The sequence below is a fragment of the Argiope bruennichi genome, chromosome 8 (genome assembly GCF_947563725.1).
Source record: "Argiope bruennichi chromosome 8, qqArgBrue1.1, whole genome shotgun sequence".
Lineage (NCBI taxonomy): Eukaryota > Metazoa > Arthropoda > Arachnida > Araneae > Araneidae > Argiope > Argiope bruennichi.
Window position 1 is genome coordinate 119,399,837 of NC_079158.1, and position 18,266 is coordinate 119,418,102.

Sequence of the window (18,266 nt, forward strand, 5' to 3'; positions counted from 1 at the left end):
ATACAGCAAGAGTCTTTTCATCTTTCTCAGTCTCAGATTACGTTTCCAAAGCGCATATGTGATTGGGTCTGATCAAAGGTTTTCTGCTAGCGAAAATTAGATTTCAAATATTTTTATAACCCAAAAAAATTTGCTAGCAGAATTGAATCATTGAATTTCTTCTCACTATATTTCAAAAAATATTTCAAATGTAAAAGTATTATGGGAAATTTGAATATTTCAATTTTTTTTCCACTTACTTACAAATTAAGTTACCTGCCCTCGTTTGATAATACAAGATATTTTTATATGACAATGCAATTCTCTCTAGAGGGGTTGAAATAAATCACTAACAAGTCGATTCGTTTATGAAGCAACTGCTTGTTACATGGTTTTTAGCACATTTATAGTAATTCAGAAACATTGTATATTTAATATTCATTAGAACAGTAAATATTGTACTAGGGTTTCATTTAGCAGCTAAATTCTGTTAAGAAATTTTAAAAAAAGAAAAGGTTATTCGAAAACCTTTATATGACGTAATGAACTACAATTCTTAGGTTATTTTTCAATATAATTGTCACCAATGTTAAAACTTTTATCATAGCAAGGCACGAGTTTTTGTATACCTTCGTCATAAAAAGATACCACTGGCGAGGACGAAGAAATGAACGGGAAATTTAAAGAAAATGCCTCAATAGCGTCGTAATAGTGAATCTTCGATTTTCTTTTATCTCCTCCTCAACTTTTGTAAGCAAATCTTCATCAAAGAGGGAACACCGTCATTTTTTCTTCATTAAGAACATTTTCATGTCCTTCATTTTCGCACCGACTTCCTTATCATTGAATCACTCATAGCATTTTGTAAGTAAATTTCACAAATTTGCTTCTGAATTTCAATTGCTTTTATGTTCTTCACTTTATATATATATATATATATATATATATATATATATAAGCACAATTCTTCAATTATTATCAACGCATCGTAATAGATCTCGGCTATAAAATCCATGTCCAAGTTTCAATTTCTCTTGAATATTCGATTGAAAATAACTTCAACCATGTGCAGTTTATATACCGACGTCCTGACCTAGAGGTACGCGTCTTCCCCGCGATCTGGGCATCCCTGGTTCGTGCCCCGATTAAAGCATGGTTGTTCATCACCCTGTGTTCTATCTGTGAGGTGTTTGAAAGAGCCCCGCTATAAAAAGGAGTTCTGAAAGGAGGAAAGGAAAAGGAGTGTCATTCTTCAGAAGTCAGACTTCTGCCCTCGGGTGCTCAGGGGCCTTTACCCTCAGAAGCTACTGCACAAATTCGGCTTAAATCGCTAACTTCGTCAGCGGGGCTTGTCAATAGCAAGTGCCATAAGTAACAACAACAATTTATATTTCACAATCAAACTTTGTTGGAGATGAAGAAGATCAGGTTATCGATAGGGTTGCAAATAATGCATGAATTTGATTTTTATGTATCGTATTGCAGGCATCATTAATACACACATATCAGTGATGGTCATTCTCCAATAAATTCAGAGTTTGACATGCATCACAGAAAGTGGCATGTATCAGTGACAATTCTCAATTGCTGGAAAGACGTTCGATTAGGTACATTTACCAAGGACAGGCAGAGAAAGAAGCATTCATCTTGTATTGTAGGTGCACATTCTTCTATGGAGAAATAACAACCACTTGCTGTCCTCAGATGAAGAAGGGACTATCTATGAATGGAACATCCCTCGTAAGCAGTCTTTGTGGAGCTTGTCAGTCCCAGATGTCATTCACACGTGCATCACCTCTCCTCTCAAAGGTGAAGATCTATACGCAGCAGGTGGCGATAGCACAATAAGGCGTATTAAAGTTGGAGCTGTGGTGAGTGCCATTTAGATATTTTTAAATACGTTGAAGTTTGGAACATAATTCAAAAGATTTTCTTTCTTTATTATTATTTTTAAAGAGCATAAAAGATATTTATTTTCATAATTCGAATTTTTTAATAAAGTATAACAATAAAACTACTCTTTTAATAAGCGCAATGCAGTAGTACAATATAGAGGAAGAAAATTTCTAACAGGCGCATGAATACATTTTTACTTCCACGTATTCAAAATTATTTATTCATTAATATATATTTAATGATTGACTAATCATTATTTAATAAATATTTTAATCATTAAAAAATTTGACTTTGAAATGCGGATGAATTTTCACGTTTCTGAATTTTTCTACTTAATTTAGGTTCCAAAAATAATTTACTCGCATCCTCCTTAATTGTAACATCAACATATAAGCTGCATGCACCATTATTTTTCAATTGGAATCGAAACGCTAAGTCGACAAATTCTTTTCCTAAATTATATAAGCTCTGATTACTTTGTCATGATCACATTTTCCTCCTTTCTGCTTTCTTATATAGTAAGTGACTCGTGCTCGCTATGACTTTAACAGAAAAAAAAATGATAAAAGGTTTAAATTGGAATATTTTCTTGAAGCTATGAACTTCGAAACGCAAAACGCAATGACTTATGAAATTCTACTGTATGAAGTTTCACTGTTAACCCTTCCATGGCCTGTAAATATGCTAACTCAGACACTTTGGCTGGCTGAATGAAATTTAACTCATGAGTTTTAACGTTATAAATCTAAAACTGTTTGAAGCCCATCAACCATAAGTTGGTTTGAATGCTTGCACGTATGATGAGACGCAATGATTTAGACAAAGAAAATTGGGTATGACGCCATGTAATGCAAACGTCATGTCTGTACCAAATTTTAGACCTAATCAATAAAAAGGGGGGGACCTAAAAATCTTGCATAGTTTTATCTATTAAAAAGCATTTATTGAGCCATATTACCTTGATATATGAGAATGAATTAGTGCATTAGACTGTAATATTTCTCTTCTGTAAATCTAGACTTATGGTAAGGAAAAGAATGTTACAGATAGCTCAAATGGATTCTGAATGGGTGCCGAGTAAGTAAGTCTTAGCCTTAGAGACGAATAAATGACTTTGGAAACACAAACGCCTGATCCCGAATATTCGAGAATCGTGGCGATATTATCTTTAGGACTCGAGTTCCAGCATTTGTTCTAGAATATTCAGTATCCCGATATAGAAACTATAAAGGCAACGTAGTCGAGTTGAGAGAAGCGAGTAGATGAACAAAGATTCTTTTTTGAAGATTTCTAGGAAATTAACTATGAATGCTATCAGCTTTTGCGGTTATTTAATAACAATTTATTGTTTGTATTTTATTAATGTCTATAAATACTATTTTGTGTATGCTTCGTCCTTTGTTAACTGAGATTTTTATCATAATTTCGTGTGGTATAAAAGGTCTTTTATCTGGTACTGAGTCTGTTCGATTTTTCACCATATACTCATTGGACAAAATTTTCAGAAATACTACATACCATTTCATTATCAAAGGTTTCTTATGCAAGGAAAATAAAACAAATACACCAATTAGGAATGACTATGACTTCCTTGCAAGCAACAAATTGGAAAAAAAATGAGCACGATTCGGAAAGAAAACTGAAGTTTATTTGAGAAAACAATCATTGGTCTTTGAGACTATCCTTGATCAAATAGGCAGCATCCAAATGGTCTTACATTTCACTATCATGTGACGCATTCTCAATGCATATACTTTCAATGCATTGATGCATCCAAAGAAGGCATTTAGATGCGTCATATCCCAATAAAATAGAGGGACAAAAAATGATTTCAGAATATAAAAATAGCAGCATGCAGAACATGCATTTGGTTATCAAACGTCTGTCTATAAATATGCATTTGAAATGAAATGAACGGCTCATGGATGTCATTTGACTGACAAGGGAAGGATCATTTATCACGTACTCAAAGCAAAACTTTAAATTTCATTTTGTCTTGTAATCAATTTTTTTTTTCTATTTCATTCTTTACATGTAAGTTTTAGTTATTTGTATTCGTTAGTATTGTTCTGAATTTCATTGCACGTTAATGCTTCTTTTCAGCTCAACAGCTACTCACTAAATGTTACTGGAATATCGGCGATGTCAGCGATTGAGCATTGGCTTCTAGTGGGAACTGAAGATGGAAAAATCTTGGGAGTGAACCTCTCTTTGAGTGCAACCAATTTTCAATTACAGTGTCAAACTGGGCGCATCATTCATGTAAGGATATACATTTGTGTTTATTCATATTTGAATATTAACTTAGGATTATAAATTAAACTGAAATGTTCTGACAAATGCCACATCTAGTATTTCTTTCATTAAGATCTTCTTTCATCAAAAGGTGAAAAATAAAGCGGCAGTCACTGTTTTAAAATCATATGAATTATCAATATCGACATAAACGGCTACGACATGGCTACGAAAGTGTCAACATGATATTTCTGAGATATATTTGGCTATTTCTATCAAAACTTAACAATTTGAATAAAAATTCCCATAATTCTAAATACTTTTATTTAGGAAAACTTTATTGTGTATGCAAATTAGTGTGATTACATTATCGCATTCTTCGTGCCATCAAGATGCTTATAGAAAATAGACATTACTGTGAAAAATAATTGCATCAATTACTACTAAATTTATAACTATGTACTGTTACAAGGGGGTATTCTTTTACGTTTCAAATCACCCTGAGGATTAATTATCATTAGTTAAGTCTCTTCAGCAAACGAAATGGGGCCGCGGTGGTCTGGTGGTAAGGTCTCGGCTTCGGAACCGGAGGGTTTCAGGTTCGTGACCCGATTCCTCCGAAGAACCGTCGTGTAAGGGGGTCTGTTGCACGTTAAATCCGTCATGATCAAACGTCCTCCCGCTGGTGTGGTGTGGTGTGGAGAGGGGGTGCCAGCTCAGGTGTCGTCCTCTACATCTGACCGCGGTTTAAAATTACGAGGTCCGTCCCAAAATAGCCCTAGTGTTACTTCAAACGGGACAATAATATAACCAAACCAAACCAATCAACAAACGAAATGCATGAAATCAAAAATCTAAAATGATGTGATCAAATTCCATTTCATTGAGACACATGAATTTAAGAATGGTAGTTTTCAATAAATATGAAATTAGCACTGAAATTTTGAAGGAATTATTAACATTGTGGCATTTTTATTTGAAGAGTTTCTACTGAGTTGCACAAATTCAAAGTTTGATATCAATTCGTCTGTCTCATAATCAGATATGAATCACCTTGAATGTCCTGATATGTATATTATAGTTCTAGTTATGATTTATTATTAATTCATCTAAATTCAAGGAGCATCTAACTAATATTAAAAGTTATTAATTGGTTGGCCACTCGCAGTGGCAAAATATATTTTTGTAATAATTGAATATAGTTCACCCTTTCCGTTTTAATTTAATCAAAAAGTATTGCTAAAAAGTGGCTATTATTAACTACATTCATATTTGCAGAAGAATTCTTTTCGAGTTAAACCACAAATTTCCCTTATTGACAAACAAAAATATGGAAAACGTAAAGATAACATAAAAAAAAGTGATAAAGTTTTATGGAGAAGAAACAATGTAATCTTTAGATAATAAATACATTCTTCAAGTTAGGCAAAATTTGTAAGAATTGTGAAATCAAACATCATTGTAATCAACGATCAGATGAATCAAATTCGTTCTAATTTCCTAGCGAATTACTTTCTTTTAAATAATAACTTCTTACTAAATGATAAAAGTTATTGATGAGTTACTAAATAGTGACAAGGTTTTAGGTAGTTAACAAACATTCTTCAGACCACATTTGGAAATTAATAATTTTCAGTCATGATATTTATACAAAAAGTACTTGTAACCAAAACGTTGTTTATAAAAGTCTTTTTTTTTATTGTCGCGTATATAGTAAAGAGTAAATATAGCAAAAACCAAAAAAATCGAACTCAAAATATTAACAACTGTCCACGATCTAGATCTCCAGGAGTTCCATAAACTCATTTTTGGAAAATGTCCGTCTGTCTATGAAAAAGATAACTCAAAAACACTTTGAGCTAGACCGTTGAAATTTGGTATTCGTTCTTTACACTAAATTTGTAGATTTCTGTCACATTTTGAGGACAATCCGTTCAGTCCGGCTGTTTTAATATAAATTAACATGATAACTACAAAACGAAGAGAGCTAGATAGGTAAGATTTGGTACATAGATTTAACATATATAGTGTAGACATCTATCTGATTTTGAGCCAAAATCAACAACGGGTTGACCGTCTGTCCGCCTGTACTTTCAGAAACATGTAAGCGCGATAATTCAAAACGCGTTGATTTAAATATATCAAATTTGTTTTGGGATATTATGACTACAAATGCAATTTAGTGTCAAATTTTTGTTTCAATCGTTTGAGGAAAACGTGTCTAAAGCACAAATTAGATTTTTGGATACTATTCACCGTCTGCCGGGTTTAATCGCCAAATAACTCGCCAAGGGTTATACGGTAGATTCTGTAAAAATGCTAAATTCATACGAAAATTCATTCGTGACAATTGTATGTCAGTACCATTCAAAGCGTTCTCTTCCATGACAATTTTATTAGAGAATTTTCGAGAAAATTTTGAAGAGACCTCTTCCGCTTGTTCAATAAATTATGTAAAAAAAAATCTGTTTAATTAATTAAACAGAAAAAAATTAACTAACTAAATTTCGGGGGACAGTTATTTAAAAATTATTTAATAAAATTCCGATTTATTAAAATTAATAATTAAGTAATTAAATGCTCTGTAATTAGTTAATTTTCCGAGGGACTTTCCTATGTATAACCCACCCTGAGTTTTATTGTAAAAATGACTTTTTCCTGTATGTAAAGCTTATTTAACACTTTTTAGGATACACTGTATATAGTCTACATTAGATTTACTTTTCTTGCACTGTAACTGTTTTCTTTAGTTTGCTGTTCTACCCGATATCAAATCAATCATGGCAGTCGACGAGCACGGCATCGCGAGCACGTGGAGTTTCCAAAACGAGAAAAGAAGAGAATCCCTTCCTTCTCGAGCGGAAGTTTTGATTGATCTAGACAAGCAAAAAGAATACGTAAGTTGAAAAATAAGACATAAATTTTCCTTGTGTACATTTGTAATTTCCTCCCTTTTTTATCATGTGAGAATATGATGTTGTTTTGGTTTGAGGTTTGAAATGCACGGGTAGAAAATTGGCGATTTATTGCTTTTGAGGCATTAATTTTTCGTTTTTAGGATTATTAGAAAACGATAATGTCACATTTGGCGACTTATTGCCAACAAAAAGTTACAACTTAACGCGAATGTCCGCCATGTACCCGATTCTCCTGTCTGGCCGATAAAGCGCAAGGTCGTGAGAAGTTATCGCCAGAAGCACAGAGAAGAAAATGAAAATCAACACGAAACAGCGAGGAGATGTTTGGAAAGGTATATATATAATTTTCTTTTACAATTTTTCTAACTGGCAAAAAAGTTTGGAGCTCAAACGATTTTGAGATGCAAAAAAACATCGTTTTTCTAAAAGTTGACGACTACGCAATACAGCAATCATGTGATCATTTCCAACCAGTTTAAAACAAATTTTCGAAGGAAAAAAATCTACCCTTGAGAAAAAGTTTAGGAGCTCAAATGATTTTTAGATGTAAAAAAAGCACCATAATTTTTCAAAATACCTAAGCATGCGTAATCTGATAGTCACATGCTTGTTTCTCACCGGTTTAAATTGGTTTTTTATGAAAAAAAATCTGGCCTCGAGAAAAGATTTTAGAACTCAATTAGATTAGAAAAAAAAAAAAATATGTTCTCACATGATAACTTGAAATTTGCAATAGCAGATTTCTTTTCTTTCTTTCTTTCTTGTTTACGAAGTATACAAACGGAAAGTATTTTAATCGTCAAAATATCCGAAATCGTGATATTTATGAATCTTTATGTTTTTGACTTTTCTAACTATTTTTGGAGAGACGTCTAGAGATTTGTGACCCAAAGGCTGTACCAGCTACAGACATAAAATTTGACACTTATGTCATGATCATTATGTTTTTTGTACTAAATCCATCAGCAGGAATTCTGTTTGTTCACTTATTCATACCCACGTGCACATTGTATCTCAATATCACTAATATGCAGATAAATAAAATTTAGTATATAATTTTATTTTTAATACCATAGATCTGTAATTTTTTCTTTCTACTCAATCCGTCAAAAGACTGCTTAGCTGCCTATCTGCATTTTCGCTTGTATAAGAATGTGTTCTCAAAAATATTACGATTAAGACGAATGAAATTTGTCTTAGATTTGAAAGCGAAGTGAACTTAATTTTTTAAAAATAAATTTGATGTTTTGAAATTCCGTTCTTTTTTTTTTTCTTTTTTTTTTTTACCTAAAGAGTAAATATATATCAAATTTGATACTATGTGTTCAATGATCTCCAAGCATAGGGTTTTTAGTTATTTTTAGCAGATTTTTTAGTAACTTTTTCGTATACGTAATATAGAGAAAGTACAATATTCGTCAACAAATTCGAACTCGAGATTTTAACGTATCTTCGTTTCTGTTCCCCCTGAGTTCGAAAAACACTTTTTTTGGAAATTGTCCATCTGTTTGTGATAAGGACTCAAAAACGTTTTGAGCTGGATGGTTGAAATTTGGTATACGGTCTTTACACCAATTTTGAAGATTTGTGCCAATTTTTGAACATAATCTGTTCAGAGGAAATCCGTCTATCTGGCTGCCGAATATAACAAATACGATAATTACAAAATAAAAAGAATTAGATTGATAAAATTCGGTGTACGTATTTAGCATCTATAGTGGTGACATGTTTCAAATTTTGAACTAAATCCAACTAAGGGTTGACTGTCTCTCAGTCGGTACTTTCAGAAACATGTAAATGTGATAATTCAAAAACGGAATGACTGAAATATATCAAATTTGATACAGTATTTGGTAACAGTGCAGTTTTCCAATATTTTTTTTTAATTCAATTGGTTAAGAAAAACGTGTCTAAAGCACAAATTCGATTTTCGGATACTATTAACGCATGTCAGGGATGAATCGCCAAATAACTCGCCACGAGTGAACCGATAGATTCAGCAAAAATGCTAAAATCACGTTGTAAGCTAATATTTCATAATTATTGTACACCAATGACATGCAAGATATTCTCTAGCATGACAAGTTTATTAGAGAGTATGCGAGAAAGTTTTGAAGAGACCACTCCCGCCAGTTTGCATATCGCCTAATGCGATATATATGCCAGCCTATATAAATATATTACCTTGAATGGAATCAGTTTGGTTCCAGTTATTGAATTTATCTAATATTCCGGTCATTTTGTTTTAACTAAATCCCTCATTTGTATTTTTAAACAGTGATTAAAAATGCATCATTCACCTCATTTATCGCATAAAAAATAATCGTTATGTTATAAAGAGGTTTAACCCGTTTCCTCTCTGGCAGATTCAGTGCGTGGAAAATTTGGAGGAAGAGCTCATGCGCTGCACCCAAAGGACGGACGCCAGCCGAGAGCAGCAGAGAAAGAAACTGGAGGAGGTGCAAGTGGAGGCGTCAGAAAAGTACAGAAGAATTGAAGACTCACTAAGAGTTACTGCTGAAGTAAATTACCTTTTTTTAATATTAGCCAAAATCTTCCTTTTTTTTCTCCTAATATAATTATCACGTAAAAGGTCTCTTTACTTTTTCATTTTTGTTCCTACTATTTTAAATACTCATGTGCAGAAATAATGCAATGGTCAATAACTTTGGACTCGAAACCTTAATGAATCACCGCATTTTAGAAGTCCTTGAGTATAGTAAATATATGTTTAGTGTCTGTATCATTTTTCTGTATATCCACCAGTCTCTAAACACAATCACTCAAACACATAAGCATCTAAATTAGCAGATTTTTTTTTAATTAAAGTTTGGGCGAAATCCGCTTATGCTAAATCCCTCTGTTTATTCATCTAAGTTCATAGTAAAAAGACAACTCAAAAACATAATAATAACAAAGGTAAAATAAATTTAAAAGATCTATCATTGAAATGGTAGAAAAGTATCAAATTTCGGACCTAATGCTGCTAAGAATGGGTTGTTCAGAAAATTTGATTATTTGCAAGTGAGTGAGGTTTATTGATTTGACACTTTTACGCTATGGAGCAATATAAACTTTTGATTTTTTTATAACTAATGTTTTTATACAATTGCCAGTTTCATTCAATTATATTATATATATTGTTACGAAATTTCTGGGTTCGTTTGGATAGTGGGAGTTATATGGTGTGGAGAACGCTCAATCACCAGGCGGCAGTAGAAAATAAAACAATGACGTTTATTTACACGAAGACACACAGGACAGCACAAAGACGACAACTATATACAGCACAGAAGACGATTATCTTCAGCCGAGACGTGCAGCAACAACAGCATACAACAAGACAGACAGACAGTAGCGCACAGCTTAGTTCAGCACTAGCTTCACTCCGTCACTGCTCCACTTATCTCTGGAAGGCCAGTTTTTTATTGTCGATTCCGACTCCACTGGTCCACGACTCAATTCACCACTGGTTCAAGACTACTCGGTAGCGGCAGGAAAGCTTCCTTTTATAGGCATCAGGAGGCGGGGCTAGTAGCTTCTCAACCAATCAGGAACGTTCGAGGCGTATCTCCGTTCCTACTGGACGGATCGGGAAAATTCTCGATGTTTCGGGTATAATCCATTTTGGCGCCAAAGTCGCCAAATGGTCGCCAAGTTTGTCTCCAAGCTCTGGGACCTCCTATGGAACCCACTATGCTGGGAAGCCGCATCGCAGATTCGTAACTATATATATATATATATATATATATATATATATATATATATATATATATATATATATATATATATATATATATATATATATATTGCTACAAATTTGTTACGCTGCTTCCTAGTGCGCATAACTCCAACACAATGAATACAGTTTCATAGATAAATTTCATGGATTTAAAACGGATGCCGGATCAATGACTCCCCAGCCTTTGGGACAAATTTGGAGAAAAAATGGAAGGTTCCAGAATCTCTAGAAATTTTGGAAATAGGTGCAGTTTGGAACAGGACATAATTTAAAGGTAATGGAAATTAAAAAGTCAAGACACAAAACAGAAGTTAATTGAGCTGAGCTCAAGTGATTAGTCGTCAGACGAGAGTGCTGAGTTTTATGAATAAGCACTGAGACAGTATCGAGTCGCGTACTGAAAAACCATATATAGTCGAAATGAATCAGCAGTCAAATTCAGCTAAACCGAGTAGAGAAAATAGCTGACGTTTGAGGGAAGGGAATAATTGTATGAAGTCTCATTTCCTGCAGAGTTCCCTCAGAGTGCTTGGTGCTGTTACCGTTATTTACTACGTATTTGTTGTAATACACTGCGGCTGTATTTTACAAATATGTTCGTATTATTTGGATTCGGCTGTATATATGAATGTGTGTGTGTGTGTGTGTGTGTGTGTGTGTGTGTGTGTGTGTGTGTGTGTGTGTGTGTGTGTGTGTGTGTGTGTGTGTGTGTGTGTGTGTGTGTGAAATAATATTTGTATCATATATATTCTTTAATATTTTCTAATATATATATTCGGTAGATGTCTTCTGAAATCCAAAGCATCATAAAAGAGTGAAATTAAAACAAATTCTTTTTAATCTTTACTGAGATTAAATATAAAAATGTTTTTTCATAGACAAACGAAAAATATTCATTTCCATTTTTTAACTATGTATACAGAAACTTAAAGAAGAGTTAGAAGAAATCAGAAGATCTTTAGAAGAGAATTACTTGAATATGAAACGGAGCATTGAATCGGAAATAGAAGACAATAGTAAGTAAATGAACGCGTTTATTTATTTTAATTAATTTTTCTATCCAAATTCCAAATTAATTTTTTCACAAATTTCCAAAAGTAAATGATTAGCGTAAGCTGGGGTAATTTTCTATTTTTTTCTCCCAACTACCTTGTAAACTAGCAATGTATAAAAATATTTCAAAATCATCGTAAACCATTCATATCGGTTGCTATATTTACATTCTATAGAAACATGACAATTTAGGTAAATATTTATAGCTTAAAAAAATAGCGTGGCAAAGTTATTCCGAAAAAGGGGCAATTTTGCCAACTGTTTTAAAACCAGTCGAAATCCCCCTCAAAAGAATAAGAAAAAATATGTTTTTTAAACTATAAAAACACTTTACACATTATCAAATCTTTTATACAAATAAATATTAATAAAAATTTTAAAATATAAAAACTGAGCTTTTTAATTTCACAAACCTTAATGTTTAAAAGAAAGTTTTACAAATTTGCCTGAAAAGACAAATTTTTCACGATTTTCATTGCAAAAAGGGTCAGTTATCCGTACGATATTTTGTATTGTCAGTAAAGTTCTATTATGCACATTTGAGATGTGAAAAATAGTTTCTTTGTCATTCGTATGATAACATCTCAGACTATCTAACTTTATAAATTGAATTTGCCACTAAAATGCTTGGCACTCTTTTTCCTCAAGAGCTATATCACAAGGAACATCCAAACCTTAGTTTTGAAGAACTGTACCATCAACCACTTGGATCAAGTTGATCTTCATTTTATGTTCGTCAGATGTGTCATCTAAATAAATTGTACAGTTAGATCCATCTCTGCTCTTAGGGTTATTCGTCTGGTTTCTGTTCCATTTACGAGTCCTTTACATCCCCACCATTTCATTTTGCTGTTGAAATATTTTGTTGTTGTTGTTTCTAATGGCACTTGCCATGGACAAGCCCGCTGTCGAAGACAGCCGATTTAAGCCTCAAGAGGAACGTCTCTTGTTTCACTAGTAGCGCCATCTAGGGCCAAGAGTACGACTTAGCTACACACACGTCACAACCCTTTTTACGAGGTGGACTTCATTCACGCATTTCATTCACTCAACCACAGATCGTAATTTAGACCTGAATCAGAGAACGATCACCCCTGATCCAGTACCCCCAGTGGTATTACTCTCGACATGGAGGACTTTGTGACCACGGCAGATTTAACGCGCGTCAGCCACCAAGCACGCGGGGAATCTTCGGCCGGCGGGGTTCGAACTCGCAACCTAAGGGACGCGAATCCGACGCTCTACCAACCAGGCTATCCCGGTCTGTTGAAATATTTAAAAGGTATTAACTTTTTCCCCCAGCAACTTTAACTGGGAAATCTGATGACTAGAAAATTTCAAAATTCTTTCATTGTGAGATGTAAAGCAAGAACATCAAAAAGCACTCTCTATTCTGTGCATCAAAGATATATTCGAGGATCCCATATTCCTTATCAATGATCAGTAAAGTTTGAAGGGGGGGTTTTCTTCGAATCAGGGCAATTAAATTTTTTTGCAATGATTACTTGATGGATATAATTACTTTCAAATATCTTAATATTGGTCATTTCCTATAATCCACGGTAGAGATAGTTCATTGCAATATAGTATTATCATAAGTTTAATATATGCTTCTCGACTTCATGCTGAGCATCTTTTCATCTCAAATACACTCATTGGAATAAAATCCCAAGAAGGATTTATGCTAGATAAACAAAATTTGGTAGGCATGTTTATACATCACAAAGATCTATGTGATGTTTATACATCACAGAGATGACATCGATTCAAATTTCGAGCTTCCGCATAAGTGTGGCGCTAATGGCGTCACTCAGAATTTACATATCAGGTTTGCTTTAAATGCGTGCTGTAAAGTTCGTGAGCGTTATTTATCTCTGAAAACTGACGTACTGAGTTGATGTTAGCCAAGAATGCATTTAAGAAGACGAAGAAGCCATTATCAACAGCTCTCCGAGCTTGAACGTGGTCGTGTAATAGGGCCACGAGAAGATGGATTTTCTTCCCGCGATATTGCAGAAAGACTTGGCCGGAATGTATCCATTGTGAATGATTGTTGTGAGCAGTGATCAAGGGATGGTACTGTCTCAAGAACACCGGGTTCTGGGCGGCCAAGTGGCACTACTGAGAGGGAAGACGGTCATATTCGGCGTACGGCTGTGGAGCATCATACTGAGTCTGCGGCAGACATTCGAGCTACAGTAGTAGTGACATATAGAATTGTTAGAAATCGGTTACTTCAAGGACAGCTCCGAGCCAGCTGCCCTGTGGCATGCATTCCACTGATTCCAAGCCATTGTTTTTTGCGCCGCTAGTGGTGTCAAGCCAGAGCTCATTGGGGGATGGAGGGGAGATCTGTTATGTTTTCTTGTCAAAGCATGTTCTGCCTAGGTGCCAGTGATGGCCGTGTGTTGGTCAGAAGGAGGCCAGGGGAACGCCAGCAACCAAACTATCTGCGGCCTAGACACACTGGACCTACACCTGGAATCATGGTCTGGAGAGCAATTTCCTATTTGGGATAGCACTCTCGTGGTTATCCCAAACACACTGACTACAAATTTGTACATCAGTCTGGTAATTCAACCTGTTGAGCTGCCATTCATGAACAGCATTCAAGGGGGAGTTTTCCAATAGGATAACGCTCACCCTCATACCGCTGTTGTAATGCAATGTGCTCTACAGATTGTCTACGTGTTACTTTGGCTTGCAAGATCACCAGATCTGTCTCCAATTGAGCACTTATGGGATATCATCCGACGACAACTCCAGCATCATCCACAGCCAGCACTGACCGTCCCAGTATTGACAGAACAAGTACAACAAGCATAGAATTCCACATCATAAAGTGACCATATGACACATGAACTTTTGCAGACTTTCATTCAAAATTCTGGAGAATACACCGGTTATTTATGTAACAACATTTCACATTTGAACTGCATTTTCTTGAGCTTAAATTAACCTGTGATCTTGAAAATTTAATCAATTAAACATGTTAACTAGACAAATACATTGTCCAAATTTCATTACTCTATAATAATTTTTTCTTGGTGTTGGGATTTTTTTCCCCGTCAGTGTATTTATAAAGTAAACATGGAAAACACTCGAATTGAAAAAGTATACAAAAATTTGAGAGAGAAAAAATATGGTCTTGCAAAGCTGTTCCATTTTTAAATTGATTTCTGTTGCAACTTTGAAAAATTTTATTAAACCAAAATATAATGTAAGTTTAAGTCTAAAAATTAATTTCAAATGGAATAATATGCTGATTTATTTAAAACAAGTAGCTTTTAGTAGTAGTAGTTTTAATGAATGTGCTCTTCGAATCACTGAATCTGAATAACCACTACTTGTTGAACAAGTTAAAAACGAAAACGCTGATTAAAACTTGTAAACAATAAGATTTAAAATTGCAAAATGTTTATTATTAAATATCTTTTCTGTGCCATGAAATCCTTTGCACCTTTGTTGATTGGTTTAAGAACTTAGGGAATCAAACGTCATTAAAAAAAAACTGGCAAAGTTGCCCCAACTGACGGTATCTATGCGCACAACTTACAAGCTGGATCGTAGAGGGAATCCCCCAGAAGCTTTTTGCTAAAGGAAATCGCATCTACACCCTCCCTCAGAATTTCGGAATATTTTGCAAAGCAGAACTTTGGCACAGCTCTCAGCTTCCACAACTGGAATGATTTCTTCAGTTTTCACCACTGACTTGACGATTTCGCTTTTTTGAATCTCTACTAGAAATACTGAATGCTGAATCAATGTTGTGCAACTTTTATCTACAATATCAAGTCTATTTTTTATCATACTTTTTTGTGACAAGATGTTGTTTTTCAAGGATGTTTGATGCGATTAAATTAACCTTATTAATCTACCATTTTTGACGACTCTATTTAAGATAATCATGTGAATGATTTTTGAGAAAATATATTTCTTCAAAGTAAAAGAATTAATCGTTTTAAATTACGACAGCATAATAATGATAGAGCATTCTGATTCATTAGCTATGCTTGCAAAAGAACGAAATTGATTGGCGAAAACGGTCTAGTTGTTGAGTTTGTGAGCTCTGCCGAAGTCAAATTTTATAATATATCTCGAAGATGGGTGTCGAAGAAATAAATGATCCTTCATAAATCAAGATTTTCACAAGAAATAAAAATTTGTAAAATTGGTACATTAGATATTTTATTTAATAAATGTAAACAGAACCCTTCATCTTTAATCTAGTAAAAAACCAAGTAGAGAATAAACATTCAAGTAATGCTTTTGAAATTTCTCTTGGAAATGGTCGGTGGTTGACTTCACTGATTTGATATGAAATGAATGCGCCCAGTGGTAGTATTCATTTAATATGCAATAAAAATTGACGAAATTGGTACAGGGCTTATAGCTGGGGGCATGAGTCTTTTATTTTTCCAATTTTTAAAAAATATGAAGGGTGTGCAAAACAGCTGGTCGCCAAAACTGGCTAGTATATACATTCAAAGAAAAAGGATTCTCTAATGCAAAGTCATTTTAAAATAGAAGTAGCAGTAAGTTACTTTTAGTCTTGAAGCACAGTTTCTTATTAGATTAAAGATGGATTTTTTTTATTACTTGAAAGGAATACGATGCGAACTTACCGGTGAAAATTTAAGGAAGGTTTTACGGGAGGTTTCAGTTCCGAAAATTAAATCTGAATAACAGAATTGCTTGCGCAGATGTTTTAAAGTGTTAAAGTTATACCTTTTAAACCTGAAACTCATTTAGTTTACTTTAATTATATTAACGTCCCGTTTTAAATCAACACTAGAGCTATTTTGGGACGGGCCTCGTAATTTTGAATCGCGGTCAGATCACGAGGACGAGTCCTGAACTGGCACTGTGTGTGTGTGTGTGTGTGTGTGTGTGTGTGTGTGTGTGTGTGTGTGTGTGTGTGTGTGTGCGTGCGTGCGTGCGCGCACGTGTGTGTGAGTTCTGCCGTCATCAAGAGAGGATGTGTCTGAATTTAACGACTATATTTAACGACTGAATTTAACGACTAGAAAAGGACTTCCATAAGAAAATGTCGGAGGAGGCAATGAACCTGCAGCGGGAGAAGGAAGAAAGAGCCCGCATTGAACAAGAGTTCGAGGACACCGTATCCCAGAGGATAAAAGAGAAGAAAATGGTCCTCGAGGACTTCCAGACCAAGTACTCTCGCCATATGGAGCAGCTTCAGGTGCTAAAGGATCTACTGGATAAGGTAGGCAACCATTCATTTACAATCGCCTTTTTTTTTTTTTTTAGTCTGTTAGGGAACATTCATTGATGATGAATGCGCATTCTTGAGGTCTCCATTCACGCCTCATTTTTTGAAGCCTAATGTCCAAAAGTTGACTTGAGCTTTGATTGGAGCCAGAGAGAGGCTTCTGGTATGCTGTTTGTCTCCATGCCCGTTTTCTTCACTCTCTGGTGTATGAAGTATAGAAATAAAAGATACTGTAACTGGTGAAAAGTTCCATCTCTAGATTTTGATGAATGAATCTCTACCTTTCAAATATCTCAGAATCAAAAAAAAAAAAAAAAAAAACTATCTTTTTTATATAGTTGTTTATCCGTGAGCACCGTAATCCAAAAACACACTAAGCTAGATAGATAAAATTTAGTATATGGTCTTTATCACAAATTTATAAATTTATATCGAAATTTGAATGATGTTCTGTCACAGAAAGTCTGTTCGTGAGCTGTCTTTTTATCTAACCAGATGGATGAAATTAGAAATGTAGATAAATCATTAGAATTATTGATTTGTATTAAATTTTGGACCCAATATGCCTTAAGTTATTTTTCAATTTGTCTGTCAGTTAGTCTGTTTCCATGTAGAAGGCTACTATAACATGATCTTCATGCGCAATAATAACATAGATACTGTACGATACCCAGACCTAGCCAGAGGTCATGCGGGGAACTTGATGGGGCCGTTAAAGAGCAACCCTACCTAGCACGAAGGAACAAACTATACTTGACGACATTGAGCCCTTGCAAACAATAAAAAAATCCTCTAGAGAAAACGCATATTGGTACAGAAAAAGAATAGAAAAACATTATATTTTACATTACATAGTAGGTTGTGAAACATTAAAAATGCATAAAATACTCTAAATGAGCGTTAACTTTTTACATTCGGAGAGAGCAAAATACAAAAGTTTTGATAAAATGTCCCTAATAGAAGATTTAATGATTAGAATTTTTATGATTTTTAGACTTCAAAAGACCTTGAATTTCTTGGTCATCTTAGTCTGTGTCCTTGCCATAGTTCACAAACTTTGATCTCTTGATTTGCAGATCCTTCTTCTGTGCCACACTGAAAAGCCGAACTTTGGTCAATAAAATGACTTTGGTGCACAGAAAATACACCATGGCACAATAATAACATGTTTAGCGTCTTTGGAGTCATTTCAGTAAGCGTTCAAAAGATT

General features: G+C 34.3%; 1 protein-coding gene across 1 annotated transcript in view; it reads left to right on the forward strand.

The window, feature by feature from the left end:
• LOC129980740 (cilia- and flagella-associated protein 57-like) overlaps positions 1–18,266 on the forward strand; it is a 39,720-nt gene that overhangs the window by 3,061 nt on the left and 18,393 nt on the right. Inside the window, exons 4-9 of the mRNA XM_056091120.1 lie at positions 1,638–1,850; positions 3,979–4,137; positions 6,861–7,007; positions 9,395–9,550; positions 11,693–11,786; positions 16,851–17,050. Of these exons, the coding sequence (XP_055947095.1) occupies positions 1,638–1,850; positions 3,979–4,137; positions 6,861–7,007; positions 9,395–9,550; positions 11,693–11,786; positions 16,851–17,050 (969 nt within the window). The remainder of the gene's footprint in view (positions 1–1,637; positions 1,851–3,978; positions 4,138–6,860; positions 7,008–9,394; positions 9,551–11,692; positions 11,787–16,850; positions 17,051–18,266) is intronic.